Below are 20,438 nucleotides of genomic sequence, written 5' to 3' on the forward strand. Positions count from 1 at the left end.
ATATTTTGTTCTGCTAGATTCTATCTCACACTAAACAGCCTCAAATGTGCTTTTTTCCCCATCCTGCAGTTCAACTTCTATACTCCTTGGCTGAAGCTCATCAGCTATCATCAATAACACTCCTCCCCCCTTTTTATTCACCCTGTCACTCCTGAACACGCTATACCCGTCGCATTCAATCCCACTAGCTTTATCATCTTCTGTCAGCCATGTTTCACTAATACCGACAACCTGTGGCCTGGAAGTGCCAACCATGGCCAAAAACTCTTCCTTCTTGTTCCTAATACTCCTGGCATTAGTGTACATGAATCGCAGAAGGCCATTTGTCCCATCCCTACTTTGATGCCTTATACTAACTATCCCATTCTGATTTGTTGTCCGTCGTACTCGCTCTGGCATAATATACTCATTCATACACTTAACTGCCCCCCTAAAGTCTGCATATCTACTCCCCCCCCCCTCTTAATAAATCTAGTTTCCCTGAGTCTGTACATCCACTTCCACATCATTCATCAACACTCTTTCAAGTCTCCGTACACCAACTCCATTCAAATGTAACCCCATCCATCTTATATAAGTCCTTTCGCCCATCGAACTCATTCCACACCACTCTCCATGCATAACCCACGCATAAAGTCATTGGCAATTATGGCCCTCCTTCTAAACACTTCGCTGTCATACCGCGGTAAGATACTCACCATCCTAACTCTCTCACTCTTCTCTTTTGCTACCTCAAACAACTCCCTCACATCCTCTATCATTTCCATTTTGTCCTCTTTCAAATCATTCATTCCTGCCACGATTATCATCTCTTTCACCCTCTGTTTTTGCAGTCGAATAGATTCGCTGACGTCCTTTATGTTCGCACCTGGCTGGTACGACTTCGTTAAACTCTCAATTATTACGCCTCTTAATAGCGAATCCCCATACAGCACTCAATTAAGCAGAAAGAAAAACAAGAAGAGGACTTATGTGTATACAAAAGTTTGATGTGAGAGACCGTCTGCTGAACAAATATGGTAAGTAGTTGTAATACTGAATAAGAGTATATATCTATGTGTGTGTGTGTGTGAGATATGGTATGTTAAAGGTGAATTAGGCTTAATCAAGGTATGTTCTATATTCAAGTAATGTTATGCTGGATTGTGAAATAGCTTAGAACTAAGATTAGATTAGAGAGAATTTAGAGTTGTACTGTTGACTTTGTGTATATATGTAAATTGCTCTGTAAATACTTTGTCTTAATTAAATGGTTTGTAAACAACATACTGGACTGATTCTATCAATGCACTATCCTAAAAAAAATTTTGAACCTGCATAAGAGAAGTTTATATGATTTATATTTATGCCATGACTAGTTTAAAGTAAGAATAATTTTAAGCTGGTCTTTGTCTTTAGTTTAAGTCTGCTTTGTCTTTAGTTTAAGATCTTATGCTCTCACTCAATATATAGTCTAACTGGCACAGTTGTTAAATAAATTTATTAGACTATAGAGTATGGGAAATAAGTTATAGTAGAAATATATATATGGTGGCAGTCGAATAACTGAATATATGGTGAGAATTAAGACAGCTTACCATTAACAATAGTTAAGTAAAAGAAGGTACAAAAACAAAGCAGGGTAGTGGATGTACATAGTATAACAAAAAGCACAGCTAACAAGAATAAATACTGAACGTATAACTGCAATTTTTACAAATGATGAATGTATAACCATGGTTTTTACATATGGATAGAAAAACAAGAACATCATGGTGGACACATGAAGATAAAGAAGCAGTCCTGGGAAAGAAGAAAGCATACCAAAAGTTCCTAGCAAATAAGTCAGCAGATGTCCTAAAAGAATGCAGAGAAAAATGTAAGAGAGCTAAGCTATGTGTAAAAGTAGCTAAACAGGAGTTATGGGAAGACTTTTGTAAGAATATAAAAAATAAATAACAGGAAGGTGGCAAAATGTTCTTGAGGCTATTGATAAAGCTTAGAAATGGAGGGAAGAGTACTGTAAAAGGAATCAAAGATGATAAATGTGACATAAAAACTGAAGAAAACATATTGCTGGATGTCTGGAGTAGTTACTTTGAAAGACTATTAAAAGAAATAAGCAGTGACAGAATTGTAGTAGAAAACATTCAAGAGTAATGCAAAGAGGAATATATATATATATATATATATATATATATCAATACTTGAGATAGAAAAAACAATCAAAAGCCTGAAACACATCCATTGCAAGTTTTCAGTATTCTCTAACTAAAATGAATAACAGCTATTACGAATTTGGCATGAAAATCAGCAATAAGAAGACCAAAAGTATGAAAATAGGAACATAGATAAACTTCAGCTGAATTCTCAACAGGGAACTTATATAACAAGTAAAATATTTCAGCTATTTGGGCATAGTTTTTAGTGAAGAGAGAGAGAGAGACAACAGAATAAGTAAAGGTGCAATGGCAGGGAGCCAAATGAATAAACTTATATGGAATGAGAGAGAAATTAGCTCAAACATTAATCTACCAGTATATAAGACAGTGTTCAAACTGGTTTTAAGTTATGGATCTGAGAGTTAGGTAAGAAATAAAACACTTGATTAGAGATTAGAGACCACAGATATGAGAAGACCAAGAAAAATTAGGGACCTAAACAGATAGCATCAGTCACAGAATCATATTAAAAATGAAGACACGAGGAAGGAACTTGACATTGTTTGCATTCAATAATATGTGAGCAGAGCTAATCTAAGGTGGGTTGGTCACTTTAACATAATGGCTGGAGAGAGGTTAGCAAAACAAGTGTTGCTGAAAAGACCCAGCAGAAGACCAAGGTCTATGTGGATTGATTCCGTCAGAAGAATTAAATGTGATATAATTAGGAGGGCCAACAAGTAATATACTAATTTGGAGAAAAATGTTTGATAGGAGGTTAATAATAATGTAAACGTAATGCTGTCTTAGTACCTGAACATCCCCATGATGGTACATATCAGAAAGTTAATGATAATAACTTAAACCATCAATTGTTGATGCAATATTTTTTGTATGAAGTATGAAATTTTAGATATTTTTCCCATCATGATTAATATTTTAGTTCTGATTCAAAATCTAGTATCCCTGCTTCATGTGTCTGGCAACAATTATGTTCGAAAATTGTTTGCCTTTAGTATAATAAAAATTCAGCACTTCTGCAGTCTTCTTATGAGATGCTTTTCTGTCATCTTTCAGTTGGTGTTGGTCATTTTGAAGAAGAGAAAAACTGCTTGGCAGCAGTTTTTCTCCTCTTCAAAATATCAGCCAGACTGTTCATGTGTCATCTGCAGCTGTCAATTGCCTGCAACTTCTTTGATCATCTTTAATTCTTGTCCAACCTTCATGGAAGTAAGATGGTGATACTTTCCTGAGATCCCCTGCATAATCTCCACTAACTTCACATAAAGCATTGTGAGTCTTGGTTGGGTTTTTTTGATGTACAAGTGATGGTCATTGCACAGCATCTGAATCTAGTCATATTATTTTTCCATTTTGAAGTTTCATTTTGTGAATCAAGGATACCATAAACAGAAAATGAATACTTATCCCACTGGACATAGGTGTACTGTGTGCAGAACTTATAAAAATGACTCTCATGCTTTATGTCAGAAAGTTTAAAAGATGTTTCTAACAGTTTCTTTGCCATAGTACTCCTTATATTATAATTATTTTATGTAAAAAAATAGTAGACATTAAAGATCTAGCATTATTTCAAAGTTGAATATATGTTGAAATTTCTCAAGTTTCTAAATATATACAACTTTGAAATACTGTTGATTCCTTAATATGCACTATTTCTATATAATTTGCATTGCAGAAATGAAGCTATATAGCTCTTTCCTTGATAATAATTATTTTTTATTTGCAAATTTATTGATCAAGCTGTACACACAAACTACTACCAAAATTTGCTTTGCAATACTATTTCTGGTAGAAAATCAGTGATATTGTGCCCCACTCCTTTAATAAAGCATTAGTATGTTCCACAAATATGGTGAACCATCTTTGATGTAACCTAGTTTTGCATTCCATTGCCCGATATATATATATATATATATATATATATATATTAATCTTGGGCCACTGAAGTCTTGCTAATTGATAAAAGAAATTTAAATTGCGCACAGATTTGGTCACTGGGTTTTCATGATGATGAGGATATGTTAGAAAGGGTGAAGAGATGATTCACAAAGGTGGTCAGTGATCTTTGGAATGTGGAGTACGAGGACAGATTGAGAGAATGTAAATTGCAAAAGCTCATGAATAGGAGAGGGATATGATTGAGACATATAAACTAGTCAGGGATTGTTATCAGGCTGACATAGAGGAATTTTTCATAGAATGGGAGAGAGGTGCAGAACAAGAGGCCATCACTGGAAATGTATAAGGAGGGTGTGAACAGAGGAGTGTGGAGAAGGTTCTTTGCATGGAGAGTGGTTAGTGAATGGAATGCATTGCCTGAGTGTATTGTGAATATAGACATGTTGAATTGATTTAAGACACACTGGATGAGCATTGTGTGTGATAGTGTGTGCCTCCCATGATGAATCTGACTCCATGGAGGTCAGATGTTAATAATAATAATAATTTCATCTCCGAGTTATAACTACTTCAGTTATGGATGCTGTGCTGACTACTGCAGCATTCTGTTGTTATTCTTTGCACACCATGTGACAGGTCATTGTGACACAGAGTGTTACTGTGTTGATTGGTAGGTCTGTGAGTAGTATAAAAGTACCACAGTGTAGGATGTGCACTATTTTCCGAGTTATCGATTCCTAAAAATAGTATCATGAAAAGCAAGCTCACATCATCTTGGTCCAGATTCTGTGATCTTGGCCCATGCCAGTTGATGATATTGTTAACAAATGCTTATGGGCTGCAACTCTTCTCTAAAAATTCATGGAATGCAGCTGTCCTAAATGTTGTTGAAACACATATTGCATTGCTTGTGGCAGCTTATAAGTGCTTGTATTCTCCTTTTTACTCTCAATGGACATTATATTCTTTTTATTTTTAGACCAAAATATATAATTTTTAATCTTGCACCAGTGAAGTCTTGCTAATCGATAAAAGAAATTTAATAAGAATTTTATCACATAAATGTGTGACTTCCATTTTTTCTTCATATTGCTAAATATGGATGTGGAAGTGCTTAATTGCTGCATATTAGCACATAATCCTTTCCCCCAAATGGCTTTTGATTATCATTCCCACTTGAAGTACTGTAATTATTTATTCTTACTGGTTATTAAATTATTACCATTTTAGAATAGCCTGTGTAGCCATCTTGGTAATCATATTAGTGGGAGAAATTAATATTTTTATTTTTCAAGACTAAAGGGGCATGCATATTCAAGGTGTGCTAGGTGTGCAGTGCACAACCACAGAATAGCAATATCAACAATATTATATTTTTGCATTTATTCCTGTTAAAAGCGTCCCCGAATTATTTCCTGGCTTTGCATGATTCCTAAAATTACACAATATACTAATCCTTCATGTTGAGGACACTTTTTGACATGCAAACATTGCATCGCATTCGTGTTAATAGCCTGAGTATGCAGTCACAAATACGGATGCCTTTGAATAGATGCACAGATGATGCAGCTGGTCAAATTCTTAGTGTTCCAGTAGTTTTAAACCACCCAGACGGGTGGTAGGAGGATTGACTTAACAACCAATCAGGGGCTGTGATTGGTTGTTAAGTCAACTAATCTAATGGGATGTCATTTGACATGAATTGCTGTTTGTATTTTCTGAGTTTCATATCTGTTTTGCATGCGTGAAGTGTGAACTGATATGTTTAGGACATTGATATAGACAACGTTTTAATAATAAATTATTTTCTATAGATAATTTATAACTTTTTTTGCCCATTACAATGGGAAACAGCGTTGATGATGTACTGAACATCCTTTTTTCTGCCTGAGCTTTTGCAGATTGTATGAATGTATTCAAAGGAGGTAAGCCTCGTCCTCCCCTTCCAAATTTACTATTTTATTTAGACCTTTTGAGTAATTCAAATATACCAACCAAATATAGCATTCTCCTTCATTATTGTTTTCTAATATATCTTAAAACAGATACATGAGTGTCGCTAGTGAATGCGGCAGTCGTGTTGAGTTATGCTAAAAAACGTGTTTTTAAATTAAAGTATAGTGTGGCTTTTTGTTTCAAATTGTGCTGCAGTTGTGCTTCAGTTGGATACAAGTGTCCTTCAGTGGTGTTATTGTTTGAACTCTGTTGTATATATTGTGTTTTCGCTGCTGTTTGTTTCACTACTTCAGCATCTAAAGATGGCATACAACAAGAGACGTACGTCAGCGGCTTGGAGGACTTCTATATGTTCTATAATTTGTTGATAGCTCTGCATTGGATGTTTTGCAATGGATGCATTGCGGAAACTGCTATATGTATGCGCTGAAGAATGTGAAGGATTTGTGGACTGTTTGGCTAAATGAGAAGAATGAAAACGTTGACATATGTGAGCAGTGTTAGGATAGGCTGGAGTGATTAGGAATGGAAGCAGATGTTGGGACCGTAGCAGAAGAACTTTGGCAGGAGTTCATGAAAATGAAAAGTGACCTTCATCTTCTGCAAGAGAAATTGGAAGTGCTCAGTAAGGATGTTCTGGAAATTAAAACTGAGTTAAATGTGTTGAATAGAAAAATTAGGACTATGGAGATTACTTTAGTGGAAGTAACTAGAACAGGATTAAGTATGGGAGAGAGTCTTTGGTGATTGATGAAGTAATAAATAGTTTGGGAGTCAACAGAATGAAAGCCCACGAGGTCTAGAAGAAACAAGATGTCATGAGAGTGAGGGAGTAAGTAAAAGAGCTTTGAGTAATGAAATTGGGAGAGTCATGCTGGATAGCATAGAAAATGAGACCGTGAGTGACCCTTGTTTGGACTTGAATGAAGTTATGAGTGGTAAAATATATGGTGATTCTATGATTAAGGGTATGGAGAGGAGTATGCCTGAGGGGTGCTTGGCTGGTGGAACAATAGAGAGAGAGAGAGAGAGAGAGAGAGAGTGGCTTTAGCAATAAAGAGAGGGCATGATGCAGAAAAGATGATAGTTATAGTGGATACAAATGACCTGAATGGTAGTATAAATTGGGTAGCAAAAGATTTAAGAACATTGTTAGATATCATGAAGAAGAAAAGTGTCAATGAGAGGATAGTGTGTGTGCTGCCTCATTTTGACAATTAAGAGTTAAGTAGAAGAGCGATGAATATGATATGATTGCAAGAATGTGCAAAAAAAAGCGTACTGGAATTTGTTGATGTCTGGAGTGTGTTTGAAGGCAAAAGACAGCTTGTATGCAAGAAATGGGTTGCATCTGAACATGGAAGGTCATAAGCGATTATAGAAGTTACTGTTTTCTGAACAAGTTGAAGTAATTGGGCAGGGAAACTAAAATTGAAAAGGGTTGAGTGTAAGAGGGAGAAAAACTTAAGCAGTGATTGTATATTTGTTGATCCTTATTTGCAGAATAGAGTGAATAAAAATCGGGACTACTGAAATTAGTGACATGTATATCAGTTCTAAAGCTGGTACAAGAACTAAAGGGAATCTGCAATTTTTGTATACTAATGCAAGAAGCATTCGAAATAAGAGGGAAGAATTTTTGGCATTAGTCAGTGCAATCTCACCAAAAAGCTGTAGGCATTATTGAAACTTGGCTGTCAGCAGAAGATGTGGTCACTGGAATTGAATGTGATGGGTACAGTATTTTCAGGGAGGATAGAGAAGATAGAACGGTTGAGGAGTACTGTTGATGATAGCTGATGAGTTGCAGCCAAAGAAAGTAGTATATCAAGATGATAGTTCATTTGAGGCAGTCTGGTGTGAAATAGTGACCAACGCAACAACCAAATATACAGTTGGTTGCTGCTATAGGCCAGGGGGTACAGGGGTTGATATTGAATTCATGCATCAGCAAATTAGTGCAATGAGTGCAGGGTTAGTGATTATTATGGAGGATTTTAATTATGGTGATATCAGTTGGAAAGAGGAAATATTACATGGCAAAAAGGAAATGGAATTCATACATCTTCTATGAGATAATTACTTGAAATAGCACATAACTGAAGGGACATGTGGTGTGAGAGTGTTGGACCTGGTCATTGGTTCAGAGGATATATGCATAAGTAAGGTGTCCTCCAATTGGTGAGAGCGATCATGTGGTATTGACTTGGGAGGTTGCAAAATTTGTGGATTTCTCTCTTAAGAAGGGGTATATACAGAACTACAGGTTAGGCAATTATAACAAGCTTTGGAGTGAGCTTGCAGCCGTCCCATGGCAGAACATATTGCAGGGGAAAGATGTTAGCAGTGCATGGGATAAAATAAGCGGGTATCTGAAGAAGGCAATATCAGATTGTGTCCCCATGGTCAGGAAGACAAACAAGGTAGGCGTTAGTTGGATGAGTAGTAGTATCAAGCTTGATCTGCAAAAAAAGAAAGTGTTATGGAGAATTTACAAGGAGAAAGGTGATCAGTACACCCATGAGTAGTACAAGGCTCAAGCTAGGAAGGTTACCAACATAGTTGAGAAAAGCTAAATCAGATTATGAGAAGATCTTAGCCAAGGAGATCAAGGGTAATCCCAAAGAGTTCTTCCACTATGTGGCAAGTTAAAGGAAGAATAACTTTAGTGGGTGCTGAGGTATTGAGGTGACAAATTCAGATGTTATAGTAGAGTTACTGAGTGATCACTTTTCAGAAGTCTATCACCCAAGTGAGGATATCACTGTACCTGTAGCAATAATTAATGTGAGAATTGAATTAAGAAATCAGAGGTACTTAGTATATTGCAAAATTTAAATGCAAACACTGCTGTATGTTTAGATGGAATATCAGCTCGGGCGTTTGAAGGCTTAAAGAATTGTTAACGCCTCTTACTTGGTTATTTAACTTAAGTTTGAACTCTGGTATGGTACCTAGGGAGTAGTTCCTTTGTATAAAAGTGACTCTAAAACTGTGGTAGTTATTAGGTTGGCAAATAAGTTCGTTCGGTTTTTCAGAGTGGAATGAAACACATTTTATTTAATATATATAACATACTAGTCAGTTATATATTGACCCTCTTTATCAATAACTTCTTGCCATCTGTCCACCAACTTCATTATGCCATGTTCATAAAACTCCTGAGGTTTACTAACGAGAACTTTTCAAACCACTCTCGTTCATCGATATCTTCTCTATTTGGCCACATGGCTCAAACACATTAGATGCTTCTTCTCCATCTCAACAGACAGCCTCCAGAATCCATTTCACTATAGAAAAAGAAAACAATAATAGCTTGCCTTTTCTAGATACTAATCACACATTTTCCCAATGGCATTCTTTCTTTCTTTCTCACTTTACAGAAACATACCCACACAGTTAGATACATACACAAACTTTCCCATCATTTCCCCCCCCCCCTTCATTTCCAACAGTGTGATGTCTTCAAAACCCTTGTCAACAAGAGCCTTTAGTCAATGTTCTACTCAAAACTGAACTTATAGCTAAACTCTCTTTTATTTTCCTAACCTTCTTTTTTTTCTCCGGTGGTTGCAATGCCAAGAAGATCAACAAACTAATTACAACTCGCATTTCTCTTGACATTCAGACAGTTGATGTTCTACTCACCCTGAACTTATAGCTAAACTCTCTTTTATTTCTAAACCTTCTTCTTTTTCTTCGGTGGTTACAGTGCCAAAAAGATCAACAAGCTAATTGTGACTTGCATTTCTCTTGACATGCAAACTGTAATAATGTCATTATTGCTTCTTATATCCAGGGAACCTCAGAAAAAAAAATAGCCAGAACTTTAAAGAAAGTATAATTTCTGCACCGTATTATATGTAGTGCAGAGATTGTAGTCATGCATTACATGACTATAAATTATATATTTAGTTAATCCTTTATCCAAGTGTAGTTCTGCATTGCTTCAACCTTGTTATCACCTCTGGGCCTGGCTCCCACTGAAGAGACTTCAATAAAGGTCAAAACTGGTCTGGGTAGTGACCTTTCCCATAATGCATAGCAGTGGTATACATGTATACATGAGCACAAGGATATGTGCTTTGCATTATGGGATACTAAGGAAACTGATGAGAACTTAGTCCACCTTTGCCACAAGTTGCCCCAGTCCTGAAGATACTTCAGGCGCAAACTTTGTTTGCTTACACTTGGATAAAGGGTTAAACTAAATATATAATTTATAGTGTACATTTTGCATATGAAAGTTGTCATTTTGGATGTCTTCTTTCTAGTTGTTTTATATGGATAGTAGTGTTAATAATTGTGTAAAGAGACTGTTTTATTTGTTTATCTCTTTAAAGAGACTGTTTTTCACACTGAGTGTTAAGTATATATACAAGAGTTCAATCTAACTGGTACAATGACTTTTAACTATTATTTTTTGAATCCCGGAAATTTTTGACTCAAAACCAAATAATATATATGCAACAAAACTAAATAAAACTATATACATGGTAAATATAATTAAATTAAAATTACAGAACTTTTCTCAAAATATAAAACTTCTTAATTTCTATAGGACTATGCAGTGTTTCCTATTTTAGAATATACTTTTCCATGATATTCACTGTTTCATATAAATTCTTTACCAGAAAAACAAAATTCCTTTTACTATTTTTATAGCTATTTAGCCTATTTTTGTTTAGGAGTGCCTCTTTTATAACATCACTGGCGTTTTACTCAAATTTTAGGGCATTACTGATGTTTTATATAGAAAGATATACAAAGAATATATAGGAGGAAATATTGAGACATACCTTTATAGAATGTTGCTGGCTGTCTTCTTATTCAGTGGCATCCTGGCATGTGGCAGTATACATTCATCTGCTGTTAAAGGATGGAAATGTGATTGAAAGGAAGGGGGTTTAAAAAAGTGAGGGTAGTAACATACCCCGCAAATTGACAAGGCCATAATAATGGACATACAAGAAAATAAACCAATGCTTAGAATATCGAAAATGATAGCCATAAAATGTGACAAAAACTCAATAAACATCCACCTGCCCTACATAATCTCTGAGAGTTGGAAGCTCCATGACAAAAATTAGGTCACCACTCCGACCAATAGGAAATAACACAGATACACCAAAAAACAGAAACACCAAGCCAGCATGACATAGCCTCCACTTCCCCCATGAGCTCTGAAGATGATGCACTATTGAAACAGCTCACACTCCATTACTCCTCCCCCCTCAATCTTATCCTGTCATATCCTTCCCCTTCCCTGAACAACAACAACAAAAAAAAAACTTCCATTTTCACCCCCCTCCCAAAGTATTCTCTGCCAACCTTTAATAATCATAAAAAAACTGGGTTTTTCAAAAAGTTCACATACCTCTTGCCTCATCAATAATTCTCCCACATCTCTCTTCCCCCACTTTTTCCAACCCCCCCTTCCTTTAACAGCAGATGAATGTATATTGCCACATGATGGGATGCCACTGAATAAGAAGACAGCCAGCAACATCCTACAAAGGTATGTCCGAATGTTTCCTCCTATATATTCTTCATATATATCCTTCTATATAAAACATTAATAATGCCCTAAAATTTGAGTAAAAAGCCATTATAAAAGGGGCACTCCTAAACAAAAATAGGCTAAATAGCTATAACGTGGATATACCCAGAAATAATGCCTATAGTTCCTTTTTACTTTATAAACAAAAGTATACCAGAGTAGAGCTTCTCAATAAAGCCACTTTACAGTTTTAGATTTCACTTGTTCTGAGAAATTTAATGGTATCACTGACATCCTTGAGACATAAAATGAAACTTTTGATTTTTGTGTTTCTTAAAATGCTGAAATAGAACTTCTACTTAATATATCCTTTTATTTACTATTTACTTGTTGACAGTTTCATTCTTCCAATCAAAGGATTCTCCTTGCCAATATTCCTTTTTTTGGAATCCTCTGTTATTAAATTCCAACTGTCAAGTTTTCTTGAAAGCTTCCTAAAACAAAATTCTCAAACTTCTATTCTCTCTCTTCTTGTTTCCTTCATTACTCAGATACCAAACACTCTGTCAGCTGTCAATCACCCATCAATCTCCTCAGTGTGGACATCCACTTGTTCAACTAAGTGGCAAGTAAGAAGTTCGTAGTAATAATTGGTACATTATCGTCATTAGCAAAACAAGAATGTCTTTATGATGAAGACAAATATCACAGCATACTTAATAAATGCAAATTACAGTACAGAACTGCTGAAATTATTACAGCCGCAGATATCAGGTAAGTACATTAATCTCAAATACTTTACATTTTTAACACAAATGTCAATTTCTTATCAAGCACATCACAGTTGCCAATTATGCATGGTTACAAAACCAAAACTAACAAAATACTAATATGGAACTGATAATGAGAAACAACTGTAAAAAGATTCATAATTGTAAATTATGACTATTTTCACAGTAAGTAGAGGGTTAGGCAACTATAGCAAGCCTTTGAAAATGTAAAGAGGGGTGCATAAGGCTGCATGCTTTCACTGATGCTTTTTAACCTATCTTTGGAATATATAATAAACTTAGCCGTGGAAAACAGTGGTACTGGAATTACAGTTGGTTGCAAAAAATCAATAATCTCAGATTTGACGATGACATTGACCTAATATCTAAGAATAAACATCAGTTAAAATAATTAATTAACAGACAAGGTTTCTAAGGCACTTAGTGATTATGGATTAAAGATCAGCATTTGCAAATCAAAAATGTCTTCAGACATTTTTGATTTGTGATCATCATTAACTGAAATTTTCAGTTAATGATGAAAAATTGGAAAAAGTAGAAACATTCACCTACTTGGGAAGTGTACAACACAGAGATGATTGGTCTAAAGATAACATTAAAGCATGCATTGCTAAAGCAACTGTTACACTTCAAAAGTTACAGTCACTTTGGAAAGACTATATAATATGGCTAATTACAAGACTATCTTGTCAATACCCTTGTTAACTCTGTCTTACTATATGGATGTGAGAGTTGGACATTGCTAAAGGACGATAAGAAAAGACTATTGGCCTTTGAGATGAAGTGTTACAAAAAAATCTTTTGAAGATGCAATACACAGCACATGTAACAAATGATGAGGTTAGAAGAAAAATCTGCTCCATTGAAAGAACACAAGAAAATATCATCACTAAAATACATTGGAAATACATAGTTTACCTAAAATAGCACTAGAGGGCTTAACTTTCATCACCAAATCATCTGGATAGATGATATTAGAAAATTGACTAATTCTTCATTCTCCACATTGTTAAGGAGATTCCAAGACATAAACTCCTAGAAAGTATGTTAGGATTGTAACCTTTATAGTGCTCCAACAGTCTACATAGACTGTGGGTGAAGAAGAGCAGTAGGCAAAAATCTGAGAATTACTCTGGTGTCATGGTCCAACAAAAACAGAGAGGTATGATGTTTTTTTTTCCTGAGAGTTATCAGTGCTCTTTGAGCACTGATAACCACAGACTGTACTATGTATCTATCCATTATTTCTGATCAAGTATACCAATTAATGATGACTGTCTTCCCAAATGGCACAGGTGTGTCCAGCAAAATAATGCACTATATCATGTTAATGGGATCATTCAAGAACGATTTGTCAAACATGACAGCTATTTCCAGGTGTTACCATTGCCACTGAATTTAAATCCTATAGAACATCTCTGGGATCATGTAAATGGAGAGAGAGAGAGAGAGAGAGAGATTTGATTTGAATTTACCACCACCAAACATTTTTGCAAATCTCTGGCAAGTATCGTAATAATGTGGTACAGCTTAGCTCCTTCACCATTCAAAGTCTTATAGAATCCATACCATGTCACATAGCAGCAGCAGTAGTGCCTACAAACTATTAAGATGGTAGTCATAATATTTTAACTATAGTGTGTATATACCTCTTTTCTGTTTGAATTATTTTATAACACTTGATGCCTAATTTTATTTTCAGAAATCTAGCCAAGCCAATTGCCATTCAGAACACAAGTAAAGAACAGTATTATATTGATACTTATAATGTAAGTTTTGTAAATATTAATATACAATTATAGTATCATGTAATTCTTTAACCTTTTTTTGGAAACTTGGACAGTTTTTAACATTTTTAGCTAATAATGAACATTGTTTAGAAACAAGTAATAAATTATTATTATTATTATTATTACATCCTCCGTGGAGTCAGCAGACTCATTATGCAAGTTTCATTCAACTGACAACATATTTATCATATAGAATCTTAAAATCCTTTACACTCCTTGCATTAACAACACACTCTAGTAATGCGTTCCATTCACTGATAATTTTCCATGGAAAAAATCTACTCCTCACACCCCTCTTCACCACACTTTTACTTAACTTCCAGGGATGATCTCTGCTTCTTCCTTTCTCCCCTTCTACTCTTTTTATAATCCCCTCTGGATTAATCTGATAAAATCCTCTCACTAACTTAAATGTCTCTGTCATATCACCTCTCTTCCTCCTATCCTCCAACCTCTGTAATCCACATTTCTTCAACCTCTCTCCATAGCCAGTATTCCAAAGTCTCGATATTGTCTTAGTCATTCGCCTCTGGACCCTCTCCAATGTCTCCACATCACATTGGAAACCAGGTGACCAGATCTGAGCACAATAATCCAAGTGTGGCCTGACCAGTGCCTTATACAGTGACACACAAGCTCTTCCTTATCCCTACATGTTAGAGTACTTCTTATCATAGCAGCACTATGATGTGCAGCCTTTGCCCTCTAAATATGTCCTCTAAACTTCAGTCTAATATCAACCACTCCCAAATCTCTAATCTCATTTACTTCCTGCAGTATGTCACCATCGATATAGTACACAGCCTTATATTTCTGCACTCCAAAATGCAACACCTTGCACTTATTGATATTAAAACTACAACCCCACTCTTTTGTCCAAGTAAAAAGTCTATTCAAATCTTCCTGAAGGGAATTAACATCAGCAGTGCTACTTATATTCCCAAGTTTGCATCATCAGCAAAGAACTTAAGATCCCCAGTCAGTCCACATGATATATCATTTACAAACAGTTAAACAGCACATGCCCAAGAGCAGAACCCTGGCGCCCACCACTGGTTATACCCTCCTTTTTTGAGATACTGCTCCATCATCATACACAACCAGCTGGTATTGTTCAGAGAGCAATCTCTGATCCATTTAACCAATATATTTTCTATTCCCATCCTCTGCAACTTGTACACCAACATATCATGTGGTAATCTATCAGATTCTTTTGCAAAGTCTAAGAATATCACTGTATATGATTCTCCCTTATCTAACACACTTGTCACCTTATCATAAAATGCCAGTAAATTACTAAATCAAGACCTACCCTTTACAAATCCATGCTGGCCATCATAAAGAATGCTATGTCCATCAATCCAATCCTGTATTCTATTCCTTACCAATCTCTCCAACACACCTTGACCCCAACAGACTGGCCTATAGTTGGAGAGGTATCTTATATCTTTCAATAAGTGTCTTTCAATTCCTATTTAACTCTTGGTGTACAGCAATAAAAATCTATCCTTATATTAATATTATAAATATAAGGATAGACTTTTAAGGAAAGATTAAGGATAGCTAATATAAAGATAGTCAAACTTAACTTATTCATGTTTGGGTGGTCTTCTTACTTGACAGTCAATGCTGTGAAGGCAAATAATCTCACTGATGATAGGTATAATCTCTAGATAATAAGGCGTCATGTCTCAAGAGAACTAGCAAAAACAAATCAGATGGCATAGTTAGGACTACTATGCTTGCTTGAGTAGTTAATGCTCTTATTCAGTTCTACACTATGTGCTTTTGTTTATCATATGATTATAAAGCATTTGCTTCTTTGACTGTTGTGCCATGATAAGCTGTTAATCGGCATAGTAATATTCATGAACAACACATTGCTTTGTTTCAACAAAGTAGTTGCAATTTTTCCTTTTTGCTTGCTTCTCCCTAACAGGAATTTGTTCCTGATAGTCTTAGGGATCCTATCCTCTAGTTAAATAAGCCATAAGTTTAGGACTGTGTTCGCTTTAGCAGTGCCATTAGTGTAAAAGTGCTTTTATGGCATTCTCAAATGTATAGCACATTAGTACTGATTGATAAAAAAAAAAAAAAAAAAAAAAAAAAACTTAGAAGAAAGAACAGGAAATTAATTAGCATTAGATTCGAATATTTGTATGACTAGTGATAAGGCTTATATGTTGTTTGTTCATAATGGATTTTTTAAGGAAATTACAATGTAGACTAAATATTAATTACTATAAATTTAATTAACATTTTCATTAGTTCAGCAAATCAGATTGCCATCATCTGGGAAACAGCTAGTATGTGCTTATATGCACTATGCTTGGTAAATGAGGCTGAAACATGGCAACCAGTGGTGAGCTCAAGTCCTAAGTAGTGCCGTCTCCTAGGAGGGGGCTAGAATTAGGCTGAAGTTCTGAAGATTGAGTGCTTTCCAAATCTGAGGCATATTCTAGGGATAGGCTCTTGTCTTTATATTGCTGTGGTTGGTGTACTAAGGTGGCCTTTTATCCAGTGTATCATCTAGTGGGTGTCCAAATCACTGTCAGCAAGTTTGGCCATAGCGGTGGAAAATTCCTTAAAAAAAATACTATTATGAATATTTGTGCATTGTAGATTTTAGAAAACATGCATAAAGAGGGATCATTCCAAAACATAGTTGGAGGGGGTTGAACAAAAGAGAAGATTGCATGATTCGAAATATATACTTCAACCTTATTATCTGTTTTGGTCTCACTCTGAGTGGTGATGACCTCAATAAAGGTCGAAATACCCGGTCTGGGTATTTCGACCTTTATTGAGGTCATCACCATCAGTCTGGGTAGTGGCCCTTCCCATAATGCATAGCATGATATGTATCATGATACATATCCTTACAAATCCTTACGGATATATGCATATATCCGTAAGGATATATGATGTTATTACATGCATATATCCATAAGGATATATGCAAGGCACATATCCTTGCAGATATGTGCCTTGCATTATGGGATACTAAGGCAATTGATATGAAATGATTAGCCTCTATATACAAGTGGCCCAGTCGTGAAGTTACTTCATGTGTAAACTTTGTTTGCTTATACTTGGGTAAAGGGTGAAATCAAGAATATAATTTCTGGACAGGACATGTTTTGTTTTGTTTTTGTATGGAAAATGACAGTATTCTTATGAAGACGACATTAGTGAAATTATTTTGAAAAGACTAAAAGGAAAACCTAGAATAAGATGGATAGACACCATTAGTCAAAATAGCAACATCATACTACAGTATCCAAATTGGAGAGGTAAAGTTATGGACATACAGGGTTAGAAGCAATAAATCCAGGAAGGCAAGGCTTGCTTTGGGCTGTAGAACCATAAGAAGAAGAAAATATCTAGGTATGCTTATCACAACTATAGTTTTCTGATCGTAGCATTATGGATGATCTTTAGCTGCCACAGGTTAAATCTGAGGCAGTTATTGCAAGAGGCACTTTTATTGTATGCTTTTAAATGCCATCATTGAATTGGAGGCTGTAGTGTCCATTCTCCTTATGCTGCAAAGCAAACAAATTACCAGAACACATGTACTTAACAGAAATAATATTCCTGAAAACTGATCTCCTTGTCCGACTCCATTAGATTATCCTCCTAGGATGAGGATAAGCTCATAAATTCCATTTACACAAAAATATAAATCTATCATATTTATTTGTATTTATTTATATATTTAATACTATACGATACTTAAAACAATTGCAATTTAACCATGACATGTGTGTATGACCCAAGAGCATAAGCTCATCCAGTTTATAAAATCTATAAAAATTATAGAAATCAATATACAGTACATATTAGCACAGTGCACAAAAATATTTGAAAGAACAATCTTCTTCTTCAGCTGCTCCCATTTCTATTTGGGGTCACTGTTTCTATTGTAGACTCATCTTTGTTCAGGTTTTTCTCCTTTTACATTATCTTTCCACCTCTTATTTGGTCTTCCTCCTCTTCTTGTTCCTCATTGTATATCCATCATCATGATACTTCATCCATCATATTTTTGTTTTGCCTCATTACATGTTCATACCATCTTAATTGCACTTGTATTTTGTTTGTAATTGCAGTACCTCTGATGTGTTCATTGCTCACCTGATCTTTCCTTGTTGCTCCACACAGCCATCGAAGCATCCTCATTTCTGTAGCACTAATCTTGTTTTCATTGGACTTCTTCATAGACAGTGTCTCCATTTCATATAACATGTATATAACATTTCATATAGGTCTCGCCATTCTGTATATTTTTCCTTTCAATTTCACTGGAACTTTTCTATCACACAAAATTCCTGACATTTCTTTCCAATTCTTCCATCCTGCCTGAATTCTGTTATTGACTTCTCTTTCCACTTCACCTTTACTATCCACTGCTGAACCCAGATATTTGAATTTATCTACTTTCTTGGTGACCTCTTCATTCAGCACTACCTCTTCTTCAGTGTCAACATTTTGACCACACACCAGATATTCAGTTTTTCTTCTACTAACTCTCAGTCCTCTTTCTTCTAATACTTTGTTCCATCTTATCAGCTTTTGTTCCACTACCTTTCTTGTTTCCACGTACAGTACAATGTCATCTGCATATAACATACTCCAAGATGCTCTCTCTCTCTCTCTGACTTGCTCTGTCAAAGTATATATTACTACATCAAAGAGAAAAAGATTGAGTGCTGATCCCTGATGTAACTGTTACCTCAAAACTCTCTGTTATTCCCAAACAGCTCCTAACTGTTGCTTGCACATTTCTGTTCATTTACTCTATCAGTCTAACATATTTTTCAGGTTTTCTTTTCTCTTAGACTCCTTCATATCTCTTTTCTAGGTACTGTGTCATATGCCTTCTCTAGATCTATAAAAATGACATGTGGTGGCCTTTGTCTTTCCATGTATTTTTCGATCATCTGCCTCAGAATAAATACTGCATCCATTGTTCCTCCTTGAGGCATAAAATCAAACTGTTCTTTTGCAATATTAACTTCTTCTCTCAACCTTTCATCTATGATTCTTTCAAATAACGTCATTGTATAAGACTTGAGTTTAATTCCCCTGTAATTACTACAGTTCTGTATATCTTCCTTTCCCTTATAAATAGGTACCATCACACTCTGTCTCCATTCCTCAGGAATTACCTTTTGACTATAGATCTCCTTCAACAGATTCCATATTAATTCAAGGCCTTCATCTCCTAATGCTTTCCAGATATCCACCAGTATTTCATCTGGTCCAGCAGCCTTTCCACTCTTCATTTTGGCCATTGCTCTCACCACTTCCCCTCTGTCAATTCCTCTAGTCATTCCTTCATTTGGTAGTCCCTCTTCCTCAGACAGCCTCCTTTTCCTCATTCATCAACTTCTCAAAATATTTCTTCCTGATCTGAATGCATTCTGATTTTCTTATTATAATTCATCTGCTTCACTTTGGAAATGTCTTCATTTCTTTACAACCTGTAAACCTTCTTCTATCCTTCATTCATTTCTAATTCATCATACAAATTTTGTGCCATGATCTTCATCCCTCTGGGAGGCATCCCAAACTTTCTTTGTTGCTTTCTTCCTTTGTATCATTGCTTGTACATTTTCTTCCCACCACCAGCTTTCCTTTCCTTGTTTTCTCTTATCTTACCTGGTGTGTCTCCCAGTATCTCCTTGCCACATTTCCTGATTGTGTCTTCACTCTGTTGCCACCATTGCTGGACATCATTGAAATCTCTTTTTATCTCCTTAAGTACCATCTCTTTAAATCTGTTCTTCACTGCTTCCTCCTTTAGATTAAACCACTTTATCCTGTGCACTCCTTGTGTTGTTGTTGTTTTTACTCTTTTAAGATGGAGGTCTTTGCAAAGTAGTTGATGTTGTGAAGTGACATGGTCTCCAGGAATTACACCACAGTTCCTCACTGCCTTGAAATGTGTTCTTCTGTACATCAAATAGTCGATTTGAGATGTTATGCCTCCACTCTTGCATGTGATCAGATATTCTGCCTCTTGCTGAAGAAAGTATTCACTAGAGCCATTTCAAATGCAACTGCAAAATCTTTTATTCTTAAAACCTTCCTGATTCACTTCCCATATGATTTCCATGTATTCTCTCACACTGTTCTTGAATAGTGTGAGAAAACAATATTGTGTGAGCAGGACCGGTTTTATCATTAGGCGAACCTAGGCAATCGCCTAGGGGCGCTAAGATGTTGGGGCACCAGATTTTGCTACATAGTTCGAGGAAAAATTACAACCTTAGAAAAAAATTAGTAAAACTTTGATTAATAATAAAAAAGCTGAAATAAGTCAAACCGTCCT

The 20,438-nt window shown here is 35.6% G+C and overlaps 1 protein-coding gene across 4 annotated transcripts in view; it reads left to right on the plus strand.

Moving 5' to 3' along the window:
* The window catches only part of mv (lysosomal-trafficking regulator mauve), a 1,073,830-nt gene that overhangs the window by 782,687 nt on the left and 270,705 nt on the right, over positions 1-20,438 (plus strand). For all 4 annotated transcript variants that reach the window (XM_090399251.1, XM_090399254.1, XM_090399252.1 and 1 more), the window contains one exon: positions 14,014-14,080. In XM_090399251.1, coding sequence (XP_090255377.1) covers positions 14,014-14,080 — 67 coding nt within the window. The remainder of the gene's footprint in view (positions 1-14,013; positions 14,081-20,438) is intronic.

This window comes from Typopeltis vanoorti, chromosome 10 (genome assembly GCF_054136105.1).
Source record: "Typopeltis vanoorti isolate ZY-2024b chromosome 10, IOZ_Tvanoo_1.0, whole genome shotgun sequence".
Classification (NCBI taxonomy): domain Eukaryota; kingdom Metazoa; phylum Arthropoda; class Arachnida; order Uropygi; family Thelyphonidae; genus Typopeltis; species Typopeltis vanoorti.